This window comes from Gambusia affinis, linkage group LG08 (assembly GCF_019740435.1).
Source record: "Gambusia affinis linkage group LG08, SWU_Gaff_1.0, whole genome shotgun sequence".
Taxonomy (NCBI): domain Eukaryota; kingdom Metazoa; phylum Chordata; class Actinopteri; order Cyprinodontiformes; family Poeciliidae; genus Gambusia; species Gambusia affinis.
Window position 1 is genome coordinate 2,907,106 of NC_057875.1, and position 16,593 is coordinate 2,923,698.

A 16,593-nucleotide genomic window follows, 5' to 3' on the forward strand; every position below is an offset into this window, starting at 1 on the left:
GCAAGCTAAATAGCATTAGCATCCGGCCAGACCTGTAGTCTGACTATGGCGACTGAAGCGAAGCGAGTAAAGGTTGTAACATTGTTCTGATTTAACACATACATAAAATATGATACTTTGTGTGAAAAAGCGGCGTTCATCTTGAGTTTCATGCTAACTTCTAACTAATTGAGTTCATTAAAATGTTTGTTGTCATAAGGTCTTGAAGTCCACGAGGCTGCTTCTGTAGGTGTAAACACGTGGATTTGAGAGCGTAAAAACAGTGCCGGTTAATCAGTACATGTTTGATTTTGTTTGATGCAGGTGGATAATGCTTCAGAGCGTCTGCAGGACTTCCTCCAGTGGTGTGACAGAGTCGGTTTGGTCCTCAGTAAAAAGGTTTGTTATTACACTCTGCACTCTGACATCCAGAGTAAATATCCAGTTTCCTCAGTTTTACTGGAACGAAGAGATTTTCAGCAGTGGCTGTAAAACAAAAGGATGGATATGTGGAATAGCATCTCTGTCTAACTGTAGTGTGGAAGATCTGTCATGCTGTGGGCCTGTTTCGTTTTCACGGCCTGAGGAATCATAGAATCTATGAAATAAGTGGATGTTTTCAGTAAAAATCAGGTGGAATCTGTCAGAAAACTAATAATGTGTCTTTATCCAAACAAATTGGCCAGAAATAGTTCACCAGACACAGAAAACAACATTCTGCCATGATGGCCTTCACAGTTTCTGGGCCTAAATCCAATAGAAAACATCAGTTCGTTTAAAAAAATACTTAGTTGATTCCAAGGGGAAAATAAATGTTGTAACTCATATGTAGTCATAATTTTTCATAGAGTTATTATAGATGGGATGGTTGTGTGCAGGAGAGCTCTCCTGTAGCAGACTTTATTACAGTGAAAAAGCCTCTGACTAATGACATTGTATTTTGTTTGTTTTAAGACAGTCTCATGAAGGATTTCAAAACCCTGGTTCAGTGTGTCGTTTTCCTGCCCAGGTGTCTGTGAAATTGATCCCAGGTTTTTGTCTGCAGGTGTGCCTGAGCACAGAGGGAACAGTGGCAGATTATGGGATGGTGGCGAAGGAAGACATAGAGGAAGGAGAGATTTTGTTCACCATCCCCAGATCTGCTCTTCTCCACCAGGAAACAACAAAGGTTTCTGGTTTGTTGAAAAAAGGTGAGTCTACTGAAAATTAGTTTTATAACGTCAAAGCTTTCAGATTCTACCAACTCCCAAATGTTTTTTGTTTCTATTTCTACAGAGAAGTCGTCTCTGGAGAGCTCTTCTGGTTGGGTCCCCCTGCTGCTGGCTCTGCTTTATGAGTCCACATCTCCTGAGTCCCACTGGAGGGCTTACCTCTCCCTGTGGCCTGGCTTCAAAGAGTTGGATCATCCCATGTTCTGGTAGGTTTCACCTCTAAAAACAGGCAAGAGGTTAAAAAAAAATCACCCAGCCGATTTTTAACAATAAGTTAATGCTTTTTGGTGAATGAATGTATGAACCGTTTCAAAAACCTCCTGATTTTTAGGTCATATTTGACAGCCACTGCGCCGTTACCTAGCAACCCAAGTGTAGGTGCAGGACATTTTGGTCACCTGGGTGCTGGAGAAGACCAGTGTTTTATTGTTGACTAACCATCCAGATACCAAATTCTGCATACTTGTTCATTCTGCAGGAGGCTCCACTTTTGCTTTTCACAGATGTATGGTTGTATATTTTCGCCTCGGTTTATAGCCCTTTTTATAACGTCAAAACTTTCTGATTCTATCAACTCCATTTTTTTGCTGTTTCCAAAGTAAAATCAAACCCCCTTCCCAAATATTGAGTTGGGGGGCGTGGCCAGCAGCAGGTTAGTTGGATTTAAAGTGACAGAAGCCCTAAAACAGATCATTCTGAAAGGAGCAGACTAAAATCTCATTATCTGAAAATGATTTTGTACACAAATGAAGTAAACATGTTTAGTACAGAAAACCTTTTTATTCCAACTTGTTCAAGGAAGCATAAATAGGTTTCCTTTAAGCTTTGCTGAGTGACAGCTTTATGATTTCCTCAGGTCTAAAGAGGAGCGAGACAAACTGCTGAAGGGAACAGGTATCCCAGAGGCAGTGGCCACAGACTTATCCAACATCCAGAGAGAGTACACTGATATAGTCCTGCCTTTCATAATGAGACATCCAGAGCTGTGGAACCCCAACACACACACTCTGGAGCTCTACACACAGCTGGTGGCCTTCGTCATGGCCTACAGGTTCGCACGCACAGACCCAAAATCTTTCCGTTTTTAAGATTCATTTCCTCCGTATTTCTGAGCCCGTTTCATTTCTGCTTTGACTGAAGCTTCCAGGAGCCGCAGGAGGAAGACGATGATGAAGATGATGAAGAGCAGAGGGCCCCCAATCCTCCTATGATGGTTCCCATGGCAGACATGCTGAACCACGTATCCAAGCACAACGCTAACCTGGAGTTCAATCCAGTAAGGAGGCAATTCAATTTTATCTAATTTACAAAGAGAAAAGAAAAACCTCATTAATTTAAAACTGTTTTCAGCAACACTTTGTGCACGGGGGGCAATCATGCACACACTCATACAATATGTGTATGTATATTGTTGGAAAAGTTATCCAACTCAAATGTAAATATATGTACTAGGGCCACTGTAGATAGGGAAAAAAACAAATGGAATACATTCCCCCAGAAAAATCTCAGATATTTATAGAAAAACGTGGAAATTTCTGAGTTTGAAGAGTGGAAAACTGAATCCTTATTTTCAGGACAGCCTGAAGATGGTTTCTGTGCGCCCCTTGCGTAAAGGCGAAGAGGTCTTTAACACATACGGACAGATGGCCAACTGGCAGCTGCTGCACATGTACGGTTTCACGGAGCCTTATCCGGAGAACAGCAACGACACGGCGGACATTCCCGTCGCCTGCCTCTACCAAGCCGCAGCGCAAGGTAACGCTGGAAACCCGGCTGTGCTTGAAAAGATACGACTTTCATCTACATGCTTTCATTTCCTGAAAACTTAAACTTCAAACTGGTTTGATGCGGAAATATAAATATTCAGTACTTAGTGCCATTTCTGATATCAGTAAGAAAAAATTGCTCTGTCGGTCTTAATGCAAAAAAGGCCTTTAAAACTTCAGTTTGTAACTTTAAACTTGTAGAACATATATTTTCCATTGAAATGGTGATGGACTTTTTTTTCATAGATTATTGGCCTCATTCAATACTGTCTTGACATTTTGATAATTTAAACAAATAAGTAAAAATATATTTTTTATAAAAGTTACATACAGCAGCTTTAAAAGATCTGGATTACTCTTTTATGTGTATGAAAAATAGTGTCTCTTTGGACACAAATATATGCAAAAAGAGCTAATTCAGGGAAAAGAGTAACTCAACTGAACAGAAACTGAATGGTCATCTGTTAAGAGGTGATTTTTGCTTTGAATGCTTATTTTGTAAAATTTGTAAAAGAACTGGCTGCAAATTTCAAAAACAGATATTTTACTGACATGCCTGTCTTTCTGCTAAGCAATGTTGCAGATCAGGACAGAATTAAGTCAACTATTTTAAAATAAACAAAGGGCAAGAAAGTTAATTCATAAATAAAACGCATTGAAGTATGTGCCGTAAGTCTGTTTCATCCAGTCAATAAAAGAAATATTTACTTTAAAAAATGAAAGGGCTCGTCCGGGATTTGAACCCGGGACCTCTCGCACCCTAAGCGAGAATCATACCCCTAGACCAACGAGCCTCTTCTGACAGATGTTCTCATCTGGGCTGTTCTTCCAAGTATAGGTATTCAGTCTGCTGATGTGGCAGGACAGGATTCAGGGCTCCCTCTAGTGGTGGCATGTCAAACAGCAAACATGGCTTCTTTTCAGGTGTTTTCCGGAGGTTGACAGGTTGAAAGTTTGGTGTTGTGAGGAGAAATTTGTAAGATTTTTTAATACAACTGAGCTGAGAGCAACTTCTATCTAAAAATAACAAATAAATCCTCTTTCTGGGACATTTCTCAGACAATTCATAATGGAAGTGCAGAAAAAATAGATTTGTGGAATTTCTGAATCAATTCAAAATGCTAAGTTGTATATTTTTGCTGCTTCTATTTGCAAGAACACTGCATAATGCACTCGCTCACTGTATGCATTTTGAATAATTCTTTGATATTATTTTGTTTAAGAAATAGCCAGACAGATGGCTGTTTCTGTAATTTAAGTTACAGAAATGTTTTCAAAACTTATTTTTGTTTAAATATAAACTAATAGAATTTGATGCAGTATGAAACCTTACAGAGTTATTTTAAATTGTTTGTCTTTTTCTTCTCTGCTCGCAGACGTTCAGTCTGAGCCGGAGCGTCAGCTTTTTGATGAGCGCTTCAAGGTTTTGTCCCAGATGATGGAGGAGAACGCAGCGTTTGTGTTCAGTAATCAGGGCTGCCTCACAGACTCAGAGTTACACTCTGCACTCAAGGTAACGCAGCGCAAACATCCCAGCTGCTTTCCCTCCAACACGAGATAAAAACTTTATATTTAGACCAAACGTGTCAAACTCATAGTCTAGGGGCCAAACTGGCCCTCTGTGGCTTTTTATGTAGCCCTGTAGATTCCAGAGGGATTAAATAATTGCCTAAATATTATTGTATCAATCAAATCAAAGTATTTTTTATCTCTCTACTGGCAAATTGTATCAGTCTCTCCAGTTTTTCTGATATCACAAATATAGCTAATTTTAACATCGCCACACTTTTTCACAGTATTATGTCTAAAATTGAGTTTACTGCAAATATTAAACATAATGACTAAAAACATTATGTTTATGTGATGCTTACTCCCACCTGCAGGTGGCAGTATTTATTACTTCTGCTACAATTCTTCCTCATCTTTACTTGATGTCGATTAATAATCCGTTATCGAACAAAAAGTCACATTTACGGTCATACATAAGCACAAATATAGCAAAATGTTTTTGCAAATATTTTTAAATAAGTTATTGGGATTACACAAAAATCACAAAATGCTGGAGGGACTGATCAGCTTCAAAACATGTTCAATATTATTTAATTTTAAGAAGTACTTATCCGATGGAGGCACAGCTGTTTATTAATATTTTAACAGTTTGTTACTGGATTTTATCGATGCATTCTGGCACATTCGTGATTTTGAAATGACCCAAAATGAAAAAGAGTTTGACGTTCAGCTCCTGTTTTGTTGCTGCAGCTTCTGTGCATGTCGCACGAGGAATTCTCAGAATTCAGAGACAACGAAGGATGGGAGGACGACGACGAAGACGACGACGATAAAATCTCCCAGGCCTTCTCCAACGTGGGTCTGCCCGATTTAAAGTCGTCATGGAAACGTCTGATCCACGAGGCAGCCCGGCTCACTCTGAGGTCATACGGGGATGCAGAGTTGGAGAGCGACCGGAAGCTGATGGAGGACGGAGCGGATCTGAAAGGACGGAGCAGCAGGAGGTGGAGGGCGCTGCAGGTCCGCTTCGGACAGAAAGTCATCCTGCACAGACTGCTGGAGCTCACCGCGTCCTGACTCCTGGAAACAGACAATAAACATCTGCCTGCTCTTGTTTCTGTTCTTTTTCACAGCTGCGTTTCCATTACAAATATCCACAAAACTTAAAAGAAATCCCACCGATGTCGATTAAACACAATTTCGCAATTGCAGTGTTTCCATTAAATAACGATAAAAAATTATTATGGTTTGAGTATTTTTACAAATAGAAGTGTTATAAGAGTGATATGCAATATGCAACCATTAGAGGTGTGTAATACTGAATATTTTGAATAATGGGCCAAAATCACCGATATCGATACCAACATAATATAGATTGGAAAATCTACACTACAAAAATAAAATAAAATTTCAAGACAGAATCTAAAACTAAAGTACTAAGTACCCTAAGTATCAATCTGCCCACTTCTAGAAACCATGAACACAAATACTCCTGGTGAGACAGTCATGTTAGTTCCAGTATGAGTTCCCAGCAAGAACCCACACTTGTCCACGAATGCTAAATTATTAAAATGGGCTCGTCCGGGATTTGAACCCGGGACCTCTCGCACCCTAAGCGAGAATCATACCCCTAGACCAACGAGCCTCTCCTGCCAGATGTCCATATCTGCCTGAGCTTTCTAAGTACAGATGTTCAGTCTGCTGATGTGGCAGGTCAGGATTCAAGGTTCCAACAGTGCCCTCTAGTGGTAGAGCGTGTGTGATACAGAAACCAAGGCTTGTTTTCAATCGTTCTCTAAACTCTTAAATATCTATCCCAAGTTAATCTCTGAGGACAAATAGCTGAGAGCAACGTTTGTCTGAAATGTGTAAATTAATCTGCTTTCTTGCAGATTTTTCCTCACAGCAACTCAGAAAACTCAGAAAATTTTAGATTAATGTCAGAAATTTGCTAGAAAAGAAAACGAGAATTTCAGAGTTTGGAAAAGTTTAAAATTTGCTAGAAAGAAAAATAGATTTTGAGATTAATCTCAGAAGTTTTCTAGAAAAAGTGAACATTTCTGGTTTCAATAGAAGGTAATCTGCGACTTCTGAATTTCCATAAATTAAACATTTTCAACTTTTGCAACTGAGAAAATATTTCTAACAATAAGATGTCTGAGAACAGTTTTCTTGCATATTTTCAACTAACTCAGAAAGTTCAGCTTTTTTTCCCCTAGAAAATATTTGAGATTAATCTCAAAATTTCAGGGGGTTTTTCTAGCCATTTTTCATTTGATCAAATTCAGAAATGTACCAGGTGAGAACCTATGGACAGAGAGAACATTCAAACTCCATGCAGAAAAAAAACTGTCTGTTTAATTTAATCCCAGGATAAATGCAGAAGTTTTTAAAGACTTCACACATTCACTAAAGAAAAGAAAAAATAATGCAAAGGAAGTCCAAAAAAATTGACTCCACAGAACCTGAATAAATCAGTGTAGAATGAGTGAAGCAACCCAGTTTAATACATAACTTGATGAAGAACACATAATCTGAATTTTAAGTTTTAAGTCTCTGACACTTAAAAAGCTCAGATTTGTGTGGGGAAGAAAAGAGGGCTCGTCCGGGATTTGAACCCGGGACCTCTCGCACCCTAAGCGAGAATCATACCCCTAGACCAACGAGCCTCATCCTTGGGGAGTACATATCTCATTTACTGTCCTACGATCTGTAAGTTTGATGATTGCTGATGTGGCTGTTTTATTTGTCCAACACCGCCCTCTGGTGGTCAGTTAGATTTCTGAAAAAGTTTTCACCCATCTGCAGAAGGCTGTAGGTTCAATCCAACACTTTTCTTTGCGGTTTTCTTTTCTGTTAAACAGGAGATGACAGGGATGGGCTGTGGTGGCGCAGGGATTAAGCACAACCCACATAAGGAGACCTTAGTCCTCGACGCGGCCGTCACAAGTTCGATTCCCGGCCTGGCGACCTTTGCCGCATGTCTTCCACCTTCTCTCATTACCCATTATCCTGTCAATTAACTATCAAATAAAGGCCACTAGAGCCAATAAAACCTTTAAAAAATGACAAAAACTATAATGAAAGCTAAAGAAAATTATTTTGTCATAAAAAAATGTAGGTATCACCAGTTGTCAGGAGGAATGGGCTGGAGTAAAATTACACAAACACATCGGGGCGATGTCAAAAAATAAAAATCCACAACATACGAAGACAATTTATGTAAAATTCTGAATCTGAAGATGGTTTTAAAAATTTTGATGTCTCGGCAGTTACCAAGCCGCAGTTTTGAGGCAGTTGACCAAAATCCCGGACGATTTTGAAATTCCCCCCGGACATTTTGTTAGGTCTGAAAAGTAGGACATGTCCGGGAAAAGGAGGACGTCTGGTCACCCTACCTTACATCAACATCTTCAGTCACAGGATTCTTCAGATTGGCTGCAAGACTGACTGCTACTGGAGGTCCTTCCTGCCAACAACTGTTTTGTAAAGTAAATAAAGCATTTTTCATTTGAATGTGCTAGGTTTTGGAAGTCAAATTATTTTTGCAGCTTTGTGGTAAAGGGCAGTAGAGCTGAGGATACATGCGCTTTTAACCTCTGAACCGCCTGATTTTATGAAACAGGCTATATGAATGTAATTCTATTAGATTTTTGACAGAGCTTCTTGTGTTTCTATCTCATTGAGTTCATGGATGATAAAAAAAAAAAAAAAAAAAAAAACACTCAATTTTAGGTCTAAACTAAATCCAATCAAAAATTTCTGAAACTAATCACAATATTAGTGTTTCATAATAGTCTATGGATAATGGATCAGATTTTGTTTTAAATAAATACTGCCAAACTGGTAGCATGACTTTTCCTCTTTTATCTAGTTTTCACTTCACACCGTTTTATATTTTCAAGAATTTTGAGGCACAGTAGCAAAACCTGAAATTACTGAAGTTGGTGGGTGGGGGGACTTGAAATTACTGCTATCCAGCAGGTTGTTGCTCACACTTTCCTATTCAAAGTGTGAGCGAGTCAGATGATCCACTAACCTAGCTTAGCTCAGCTCAGCTAGTGAGGTTGAGCAGCTTGTCTTTCTACTGCCTACATCTCCCAGAATGCTGTGCGGTTCTGGATCGGCTATTCTATCAGATATATTATGAATCGCTATTTATATTATTGATTTATTGTCCAGCCCTAGATTTAAGCCGTAAATTGAGATTATTAAATTAACTGCCAAGTGTTTTGATTTGAGAAAGCAAACATGGCTGCACCTTGAATGCTTTATTTTCTTTATTTATGCATACTGCAGTTAAAGTAGCAAGAACTAAAGGCAAACTAGAAAGAACTACAAAATACAACACACGGACCAATACATTTACAAAACATTCAAAATGTTACAAAATGGGCTGTATTGGTCCTTCTATTGTTCTTCAGTTCAGAACTTTGTACATGTTGTCATTTACGATGTTATCATCACTTTGCACATTTTTTACAAGTGCCAGGGAGAGAGACCTCCAGAACCAGTTTGCAATGGAAAAACCATCAGCAACCAGTCTCCACCACCATCACACCTGAGAGACTTGACCTCAACTTTTAGTCCCACTCAGAAAAAAAACAAAAACAACAACAACAGAAAAACCTCAAAGAACCAAATAAAAGTAGCAGGCAGTTTCTTCTCTTCAACTGTCAACCATTCAGCCTCGGGAAGCAAAGTAAAGTCACAAATCAAGATCTGTGTGGGAGGGAAGCAAACCAAAGACTTTGGTAGTGAAACTCTTCAGGTGTCTTTACATGTCAAAGGTACGTTTTAACCAAACATGTGAACTTTTAATTCATTCGTCCACTTCCCTGCTCTCCTTTTTTCTCTCTTTTTCAATATTTACAACAAAAGAAGCATTTTAAACAGCATTTCTCCTGTTCTCTCCATCCCAAAGGGGAAAAACAAAACTCCTTAGATCCATGAACAGTAGTCCTTCCGGCCACATTTAATAGAAAAATAAAACAATGAAACTGTGGTTGCCAGTTTATCCAGTGCCAACAGTGAATTGGGAGCTGGGTGTGTGGTGATGGGATGGGCAAAGGCCACGGCATCTCTCTGACACGGTTAGCTGGCACTGGTGCCCTCCATCACCTGCTGGGCCTGCTTCTGCCCCATGCAGCACTGAGCCACGGACTGGAACAACCTGCACACACGTACGCACACACACACGGTAAACCTCATAGCCAGGGTTGCCAGGTCTGACAGTTTCCAGCCCAAATACAACATAAAACCCACCCAACCCCAAAAACAACAAAAAAACTGCCCAAACATTAGTGATCAATTATGATGATTGATTAATATATATATACATATATATAAACACACACACAAGCACCACTTTAGCCTTTTTTTAATATATTAGAAATACATGAAAATGTGCAAACGCAAAAAGTTTTTTTTAAGTAAGAAAATAAACATTTTGCCTAAAATGCAATAAAAAACATTCCTTTAATAAATATGAACCAGGTGAAGAAAATGCTGGAGTTAAACTTACTTTTCGATCTCAGGCGCACAGTGAACAAAGTCGTGACTCCAGAACTTGAAGGCAGGATTCTTGATCAGCTCGATGAAGGTGATGAGGAGTCCCCAGGGGTGAGGTCTGTTGACGATCAGCCTCTCCAGCAGAACCCTGCAGGACAAGCAGAGTGCAATTAGCCAACAGAGGTTCTGATGAGGTCGACCCGACCCGGGGTGAGCGGCTCTCACCTGGTGATCTGCTCCTGGATGGCCTCGGTGTTGGCCTCAGCAAACAGGTAGAGCATGGTGCAGCTGAAGTAGTGAGTGTGGCTGTTCGGGTAGCGCAGCTGATTGGCTATCGCGTTCAGGAACAAGTATCGCCCTGGAAACACAAGAAAACAGAAACGCCATCAGGTGATTTTGTTTAACCTTAAATAGTATTCACACTTCTTTCATTACAACCACAAACTCTTGGTATATTGTCAAGGTTTCATGTGATTACACTAGACATAGTAGCTGTGAAATTCAATTTATTTCTGTATAAAAGCTGAAAGGTGTGGCATGCTTTTGTATTCAACCCTCATGTAACACTGTCTGCAGTAACCTTTCCACAACTAAGCATGGTGAGCGTCTGTACACGTCAGTTTTCAAGTCTTACGTAAGGCTGGCCAATAATGTTTAGAGATCATTTTCAAGTAACATTTTGATAATGGCATAATAATAGGGCTGAAACAATTCCTCAAATGATTGGAGTACCTCGATTATCAAAATTCCTCGAGGAAAATTTACTTGCTTCGAAGCTTCGTTAATTTATGTTTTATTATTTAGGACACCGTGTTCCGGCCTGAACAGTGTTAGCGGTATAACGTCCAGTTTTCAAGTTCGGCCCGTGGGGATTTTATTGATTGATGATAATGCCTGGGTTTTTATAGTTTTCGGGGAACCATTAAGCATCCTTAAAATGACTGGCGCGATGCCTGGAGTACGACAGCCTTTCTCCTCCGGGAGCTGCTGGTTCAGAGCGAATGGCAGGAAGAGCGCTGCAGGAGTATTTATACAGGTAAGCGGACAGACTGAACACGGTGGGCGGCTGAGTAGTTGATGGTTATAGTGTAAGTGTAGCTTTACAGACAAACCGCACAATAAATTTCATATCATCCCGTACACAACAAACGAGTGATGGAAATCATCGTGGCGGTACATGGCTGGTAGATGAGTTTCTGAGTGTGACGAATGAAGGTGCTGTAAATATTCCCATATTGTTTCCCCCCATTCTTACTTTCATCCCCTGACCTACCGGATCCCAGACTTATGTTGGTCTGTCCCCTGGTCTATTCCCTCCTCTTCACCCCCATCTTACGTTCGTTCGTTTGCCTATTCTCATAACCCCAAGCCCCCATCTCCAGGCGACATTTCCCATATTCTCAAAGGGAAGGGGAGAATTCATCTATTAAACTGACTGAAGATGAATACAAACTAAAAGCTGGAGTATAGACATTTTTTATAAGAGTATTTGTGACCTTACCTATTTATTATTAAATTGAGTATAAAAGTAACACCGGTGTTTTCCCAGATTTACCAATATTTTATTTAATTTTTTTTATCCCATTACTCGATTAATTGTAAGAATAATCGATAGATTACTAAAACATTTGTTTACAACAGCCCTACATAATAATGCACGTTTGTCCTCTAAAAACCAAAAACCTTTAATTTCACACTGGAAAATATCTTAAACATCCAAAATAAAAACAAGAAAGAATTACTTGGAACCAAACCCATAAATAAAATGGATTATGATGTAACATGATAAAGTGATTAATTACTCAGAGGGTTTTCCTACCTTCAGTGTCCAGGTCCACAGCCAGGTTCTGGAAGATGTCCATGTGTGCAGAGTGTGTGATGGTGCTCATGGACGGGGTGCTGCCCTTGTTGTGGATGTGAGCAATGGCCTGTGTGCCGACATACAACACTAACGCGTTGATCAGCTGGATGTTGTAGCGGTTTCCTGGCTCGTTCGACACCTGGAAGAAAACAAAAATTAGCAAAATAGCTTCACCATCTTTCAAGTTGATTTGTTATGTTTCCTTTTTCTGCGGAGAGGGCTGCACCAAACATATTCATTACAACTTTTTGCACAAAATCATTCCTAGATAATGAGATTTTAGTCTTCTCTTTTCAGAATTAGCTGTTTTAGGGCTCTGCCACTTTAAATTCAAATAAGCCGATCCTGGCCAGGCCTTCAAGTCAATATATGGGAAGGGGCTTTGATTTTACTTTGGAAAATGAAAAAAATGGAGTTGATAGAATCAGAAAGCTTTGATGTTATGAAAATGCCTGCAAACAGATGCGCAAATATGCAACCATACATCTTTGAAAAGTAGAAGTGGAGCCTCCTGCACACCCAACAAGAAAGCAGCAAGTGGTTTCTGCATTGTCAGTGAACAACACTTGTCTTTTCCAGCAGCCATTGCACAGCACATACAGGGAGAAAACCAGCTGACCAAAAGTGATAAAGCTCCACTTAGGTAGCAAGGTAACAGGGTGAGTTTCTGATTTTTAAAATTACATCCTTGACATTTTTGAAATGGCTCATTTTTGAGACACTAAAAAACATCAACATGTTACCAAAAACCAGCTGGGAGGATGTTTTTTAAGCGCTTGGGCTGTTTTTAAAAGCAGTAGAGACCCAAGTGAAAGTATAAAAATGCAAAATTTATATTTTGCATGTTTTTATGCTTCTATTGGGGTCTCTACTGCTGCAACACTTCTTGCCGTCTTGTTGGTTCTGCAGGAGGCTCAATTTCTCCTTTTCAACGTTGTTGCAGCTATTTTCACATGTGAGTGTTAAAAACTGAGAGTTGGGGGGCGTGGTCAGTTGCAGCTTGTTAGAATTTAAAGTGGCAGACACTCTAAAACAGCTCAAAATAGACAGAACTAAACAAATGAATCTCATCTTCTGAGAATGATTTTGTGCAAACAATTTTAGACCATAGATCTATCCTAACCTGTTCAAGGAATCATATTAGGTTGGTTTAAGACATTTTGGGGCTTAATCTTTGACACACAGGTTGAGTTTAAGACTTTTTAAGGATGCACAGACACCCTGTGGTCGGGGAGGTGGTGGTTTCTAACCTGTAGGTTGCTGCGAAGCTCAGACAGGAAAGTCACAGGTGAGCGTGTCTTCAGGTAGGAGTCCAGATCCTTCTTGAACTGAGACGGCATGACGCCTGTGAAGTTGGTGAGGATACGGGGAGCGATGTTGATCTCGCTCAGCATGTCCACCTGAAGGAACAGTGGAGAATTAAATTCAATTCAAAATCTGCAGCTCATTAACAAAAGTTAAAGTTTAAAGTTTGGAGCTCAGTTTGGTTACTTTTAGGTTGGGCGTGAAGGGATCCGGAAGCCTCATGTTGCGTGGGAAGGCACTGAGGATAAGGTTGCGAAGCTGGATGCAGTTGGGTGGGATAACATCACAGAAGCCATAATGGTAATCACAGAGGAACTCTGGGAAATCATGCAGCAGGACCAGAAGCACCCTCAGTGTGCCCTGAACAACAAACAAGGAGACATTTCAGACAAGAGAAGAATTAGATTGCTACAAACTGCTAAATGTGTCATTACTATTCAGAGTTATTCAATCTGTACTTGTGGCCTGTACCTTGTAGAGGATTTGCATAGGTTTGTTGAGCTCTACGTTCCTCAGGAAGGGAGCCAGATACTTAAAGAGGTCGATCAGCAGCTGTGCGTACATGGGCCAACCCTGAAAGAGGTCCGCCATCATTATTTAATCTCTGACAGATGAAAACAACCTGTGTCTGACACAGAGGGGAAAGGCAAGGTGCTCCTACCTTCTGCTGGGGCGTGTGTGCCAGCATCCTGGCGATGAAGATGCGATGGGAGATCAGTTCCAGCCAGGCGTACACGAAGCCGGGAGCTTTGGTGGGTCTCAGGATGTGGAACGTGTTGCTGCAGGGAAGAGCAGAAACTTAAAGAATCTGATTTCATGAATAACGAAGCATATTGACATTCTGCAAAAGCAGTGCAGTCATTGTCCTGTTACCCATTAGCTGCTAATCCAACATTCTTTGGTCTAATTTGTCTTTTTTCTGATGTTCTTTAGGAGATTCTTTTTTACTCCAGGAAACTGGTATATGAATTTAAAAGTTGCCCAAATTTAAAACATCTTGTTTGTTTTACCAGAAGGCAGTGAGTGTCTGGAAGTTGATGGTCTCCAGGACGTGTTCGGGCGCGTTGAGCTCCAACAGCAGCATGATAAAAATGCGATGGTATGGCAGCTGCTGGAAGTCTGTGTGACGGACATCGTGGTCCTGGATCAGCACTCCAACAACAATCCCCAGGACCTGAAGCAGGATAGAGCAGAGTCGATCTTTCCTTCCAGATTAAGATGGACTAGATAATCATCCAGCAGAAAAATCCAGTTTACCTTGTTAAGCAGGTTGATCTTTGTCACGGTGTTGGTGGCCTCTCCAGAGTGCTTCACTAGCAGGGCTATGAGCCGGACGAAGGCATCCAGGTTGTGGTAACATTTGGCTCTGATGATGGCTACGCTAGCTGCTGGGTTGTGCTGCTGTTCAGCTTGTGCACGATAGCTGATCTCCACGCACATTTCTGTGCACAGCCGGAAGAACCGCGTGATCAGGTCGTCCGTCTTCAGTATGCCCTGCTGGTGCATCTGAAGAAAAAACAACCGGGGAGGATGTGAGGAACAGCAGGAACCCATCAATTCATTATGTCAATATTAAATTATCTTCAGATCCAGAAAGGAACGATCTAGAGTCAGCGCAGCTTCAGATATTATGGCTAGAAACTAGAAATCAAGCTGAAATTTGGGAGTAGTGATGGACTCCAACCTGAACCTTCGGTCACATAAACACATTTACAAAATCGGCCTTCTATCACCTGAAGAACATTTCCAGGATTACAGGACTAATGTCCCAGCAAGATCTAGAGAAACTCATACATGTGTTTATTTTTAGTTGCACCGATTACTGCCACAAGTCTGCCTACAGAAAAATCAATCTTCCAGCTGCAATTGATCCAGAATGCTGCTGCTGGGTTTCTGACTAAAACCAGGAAGATAGAGCACATCACCCCAAATCTAAAGTCTCTACATTGAGAGAATAGATGTTAAAATACCCTTAATTTATAAATCAGTCAACAGCTTAGCACCACAACATATTAAAGATCTGCTGCTGTTCTATCAACCCTCCAGATCTCTCAGATCTTCTGGTTCTAGTCTTCATTCTTCCCAGAACCAAACATGTAGAAGCAGCATTCAGCTTCTATTCACCACAAAAAACTTCCAGAAAACTGTAAAACAGCTGAAACACTCAGTTCCTCAACATTAAGGCTAAAAAAACTACTCGCTTATAGGTGCTTTTGACTGATAAATGGAACATTAATCAACATATTTGATGTGCACCGACGATGCCAATGTGTTATGTTGCATTATGTTTCTATGAAATGAAGCACTTTAAAATTTCTTATTACTGACATGTGCTATACAAAGAAATTTGTAACTTGAAGACTAAAGCCTGTAAAGAAGTGCTAACCTGGCCAACGAAGGCAGAGAAAGCTTTGGTGCTGTCCCTGCCAGCTGCAGCTGAGTGATACAGGTTGACCCACTCTCTCAGCAAGTACTCTGCCTTCTCCCTCAGACCTGGAGGATCATCGTATTCGGAAGCTTGGGAAATCCCAGAGTGCATCATGAAGTTGGGCCCTCCGTGTGCTCGGTCAATCATGGCTTCGTAATTGGAGCGAACGACATCCATCAGCTGGGGAAGCCTGAGAATGAGGAGCAGCGATTTAGCAGAGGTCCAAAATATTGGGATAAACTTCAAATTCATCATGACAATTACACACTTAACCTTCTTATTATTGATGATGGTCCAACATTTTAGTAATTATCTTTTCCAAAGATCTTATAACAGTTTTTATAGAAAAGAACAAATATTGTTGGTTTCAATAAATGTAATGAAAACCTTTTTTTTTTGGTTACAAGTCCTTATAATCCTCAATGATTTAGTTTGCTGTTGAGTCTGGATGCTCTTTTATACCCAAATGATGAGTCAGATTGAAGATCCTGTACTCAGATGTAAAAATGAAGGTGAAAGAATAAATATTAAAACCTTCAGTGTATGTGAGAAAAGATTAAAATACAGCCTGTAAATAAATCTGGGCTTTTGTGGACAGCACTTCCTGATTTAGTTTGTGAATGAGGTCATTACCCCTCTGGTGCGTTGGCTCTGGAGTGTGCGCAGGTTCTCATCAGAATCTCGATGGTCTGGAAGAGGTCGGCCTCTGTGACGTGGCTCACGCTGCGCTCATCCACCAGCAGCAGCTTCACCAGCTGCATGGCGAATGCGACCGCCATGTAGTGGAGTCCATTTTCCATCGACTGATAGACAACACACATCAGCTTAGTGATGCCTCAGACAGACTAACCCAGGAAATAAATTCATTGTTTCTACCTGCGCCAGGTGCACATCGTACTGCTGCATGTTCACCAGATGGTTCCTGATCAGAAGCTCCACTGCTTCCACGTTATACTTGTATTCATCCCGACATTCAATCAGACACCTATAAACACACAGAGCAGATTTTTTTCATAAACAAAG

General features: G+C 40.5%; 2 protein-coding genes and 3 non-coding genes across 8 annotated transcripts in view; 1 reads left to right on the plus strand and 4 right to left on the minus strand.

Annotated features, from left to right (window-relative positions):
• Window positions 1-2: 2 nt before the first annotated feature.
• Window positions 3-5,579, plus strand: setd6 (SET domain containing 6, protein lysine methyltransferase). Its single transcript, XM_044125785.1, has 9 exons — window positions 3-72; window positions 304-378; window positions 1,025-1,169; window positions 1,255-1,396; window positions 2,047-2,241; window positions 2,331-2,466; window positions 2,765-2,945; window positions 4,333-4,469; window positions 5,216-5,579. The coding sequence occupies exons 1-9, from the start codon at window positions 46-48 to the stop codon at window positions 5,540-5,542; spliced, it is 1,365 nt and encodes a 454-aa protein (XP_043981720.1). The 5' UTR covers window positions 3-45; the 3' UTR covers window positions 5,543-5,579.
• On the minus strand, window positions 3,679-3,750 carry trnap-agg. The gene has a single exon. It is a non-coding gene; the product is annotated as a tRNA-Pro (tRNA).
• Window positions 5,580-6,038: 459 nt separating the features above from the next.
• trnap-agg lies at window positions 6,039-6,110 on the minus strand. The gene has a single exon. It is a non-coding gene; the product is annotated as a tRNA-Pro (tRNA).
• A 952-nt stretch (window positions 6,111-7,062) lies between these two features.
• On the minus strand, window positions 7,063-7,134 carry trnap-agg. Its single transcript has one exon. It is a non-coding gene; the product is annotated as a tRNA-Pro (tRNA).
• A 1,593-nt stretch (window positions 7,135-8,727) lies between these two features.
• cnot1 (CCR4-NOT transcription complex, subunit 1) overlaps window positions 8,728-16,593 on the minus strand; it is a 29,513-nt gene continuing 21,647 nt past the window's right edge. For all 4 annotated transcript variants that reach the window (XM_044125791.1, XM_044125790.1, XM_044125789.1 and 1 more), the window contains exons 37-49: window positions 16,447-16,555; window positions 16,204-16,373; window positions 15,529-15,760; window positions 14,400-14,648; window positions 14,153-14,316; window positions 13,804-13,921; window positions 13,614-13,715; window positions 13,329-13,502; window positions 13,088-13,237; window positions 11,796-11,976; window positions 10,202-10,334; window positions 9,990-10,124; window positions 8,728-9,638 (exon numbers count right to left, since the gene is read on the minus strand). In XM_044125791.1, coding sequence (XP_043981726.1) covers window positions 9,560-9,638; window positions 9,990-10,124; window positions 10,202-10,334; window positions 11,796-11,976; window positions 13,088-13,237; window positions 13,329-13,502; window positions 13,614-13,715; window positions 13,804-13,921; window positions 14,153-14,316; window positions 14,400-14,648; window positions 15,529-15,760; window positions 16,204-16,373; window positions 16,447-16,555 — 1,996 coding nt within the window. In that variant the 3' untranslated portion in view covers window positions 8,728-9,559. The remainder of the gene's footprint in view (window positions 9,639-9,989; window positions 10,125-10,201; window positions 10,335-11,795; window positions 11,977-13,087; window positions 13,238-13,328; window positions 13,503-13,613; window positions 13,716-13,803; window positions 13,922-14,152; window positions 14,317-14,399; window positions 14,649-15,528; window positions 15,761-16,203; window positions 16,374-16,446; window positions 16,556-16,593) is intronic.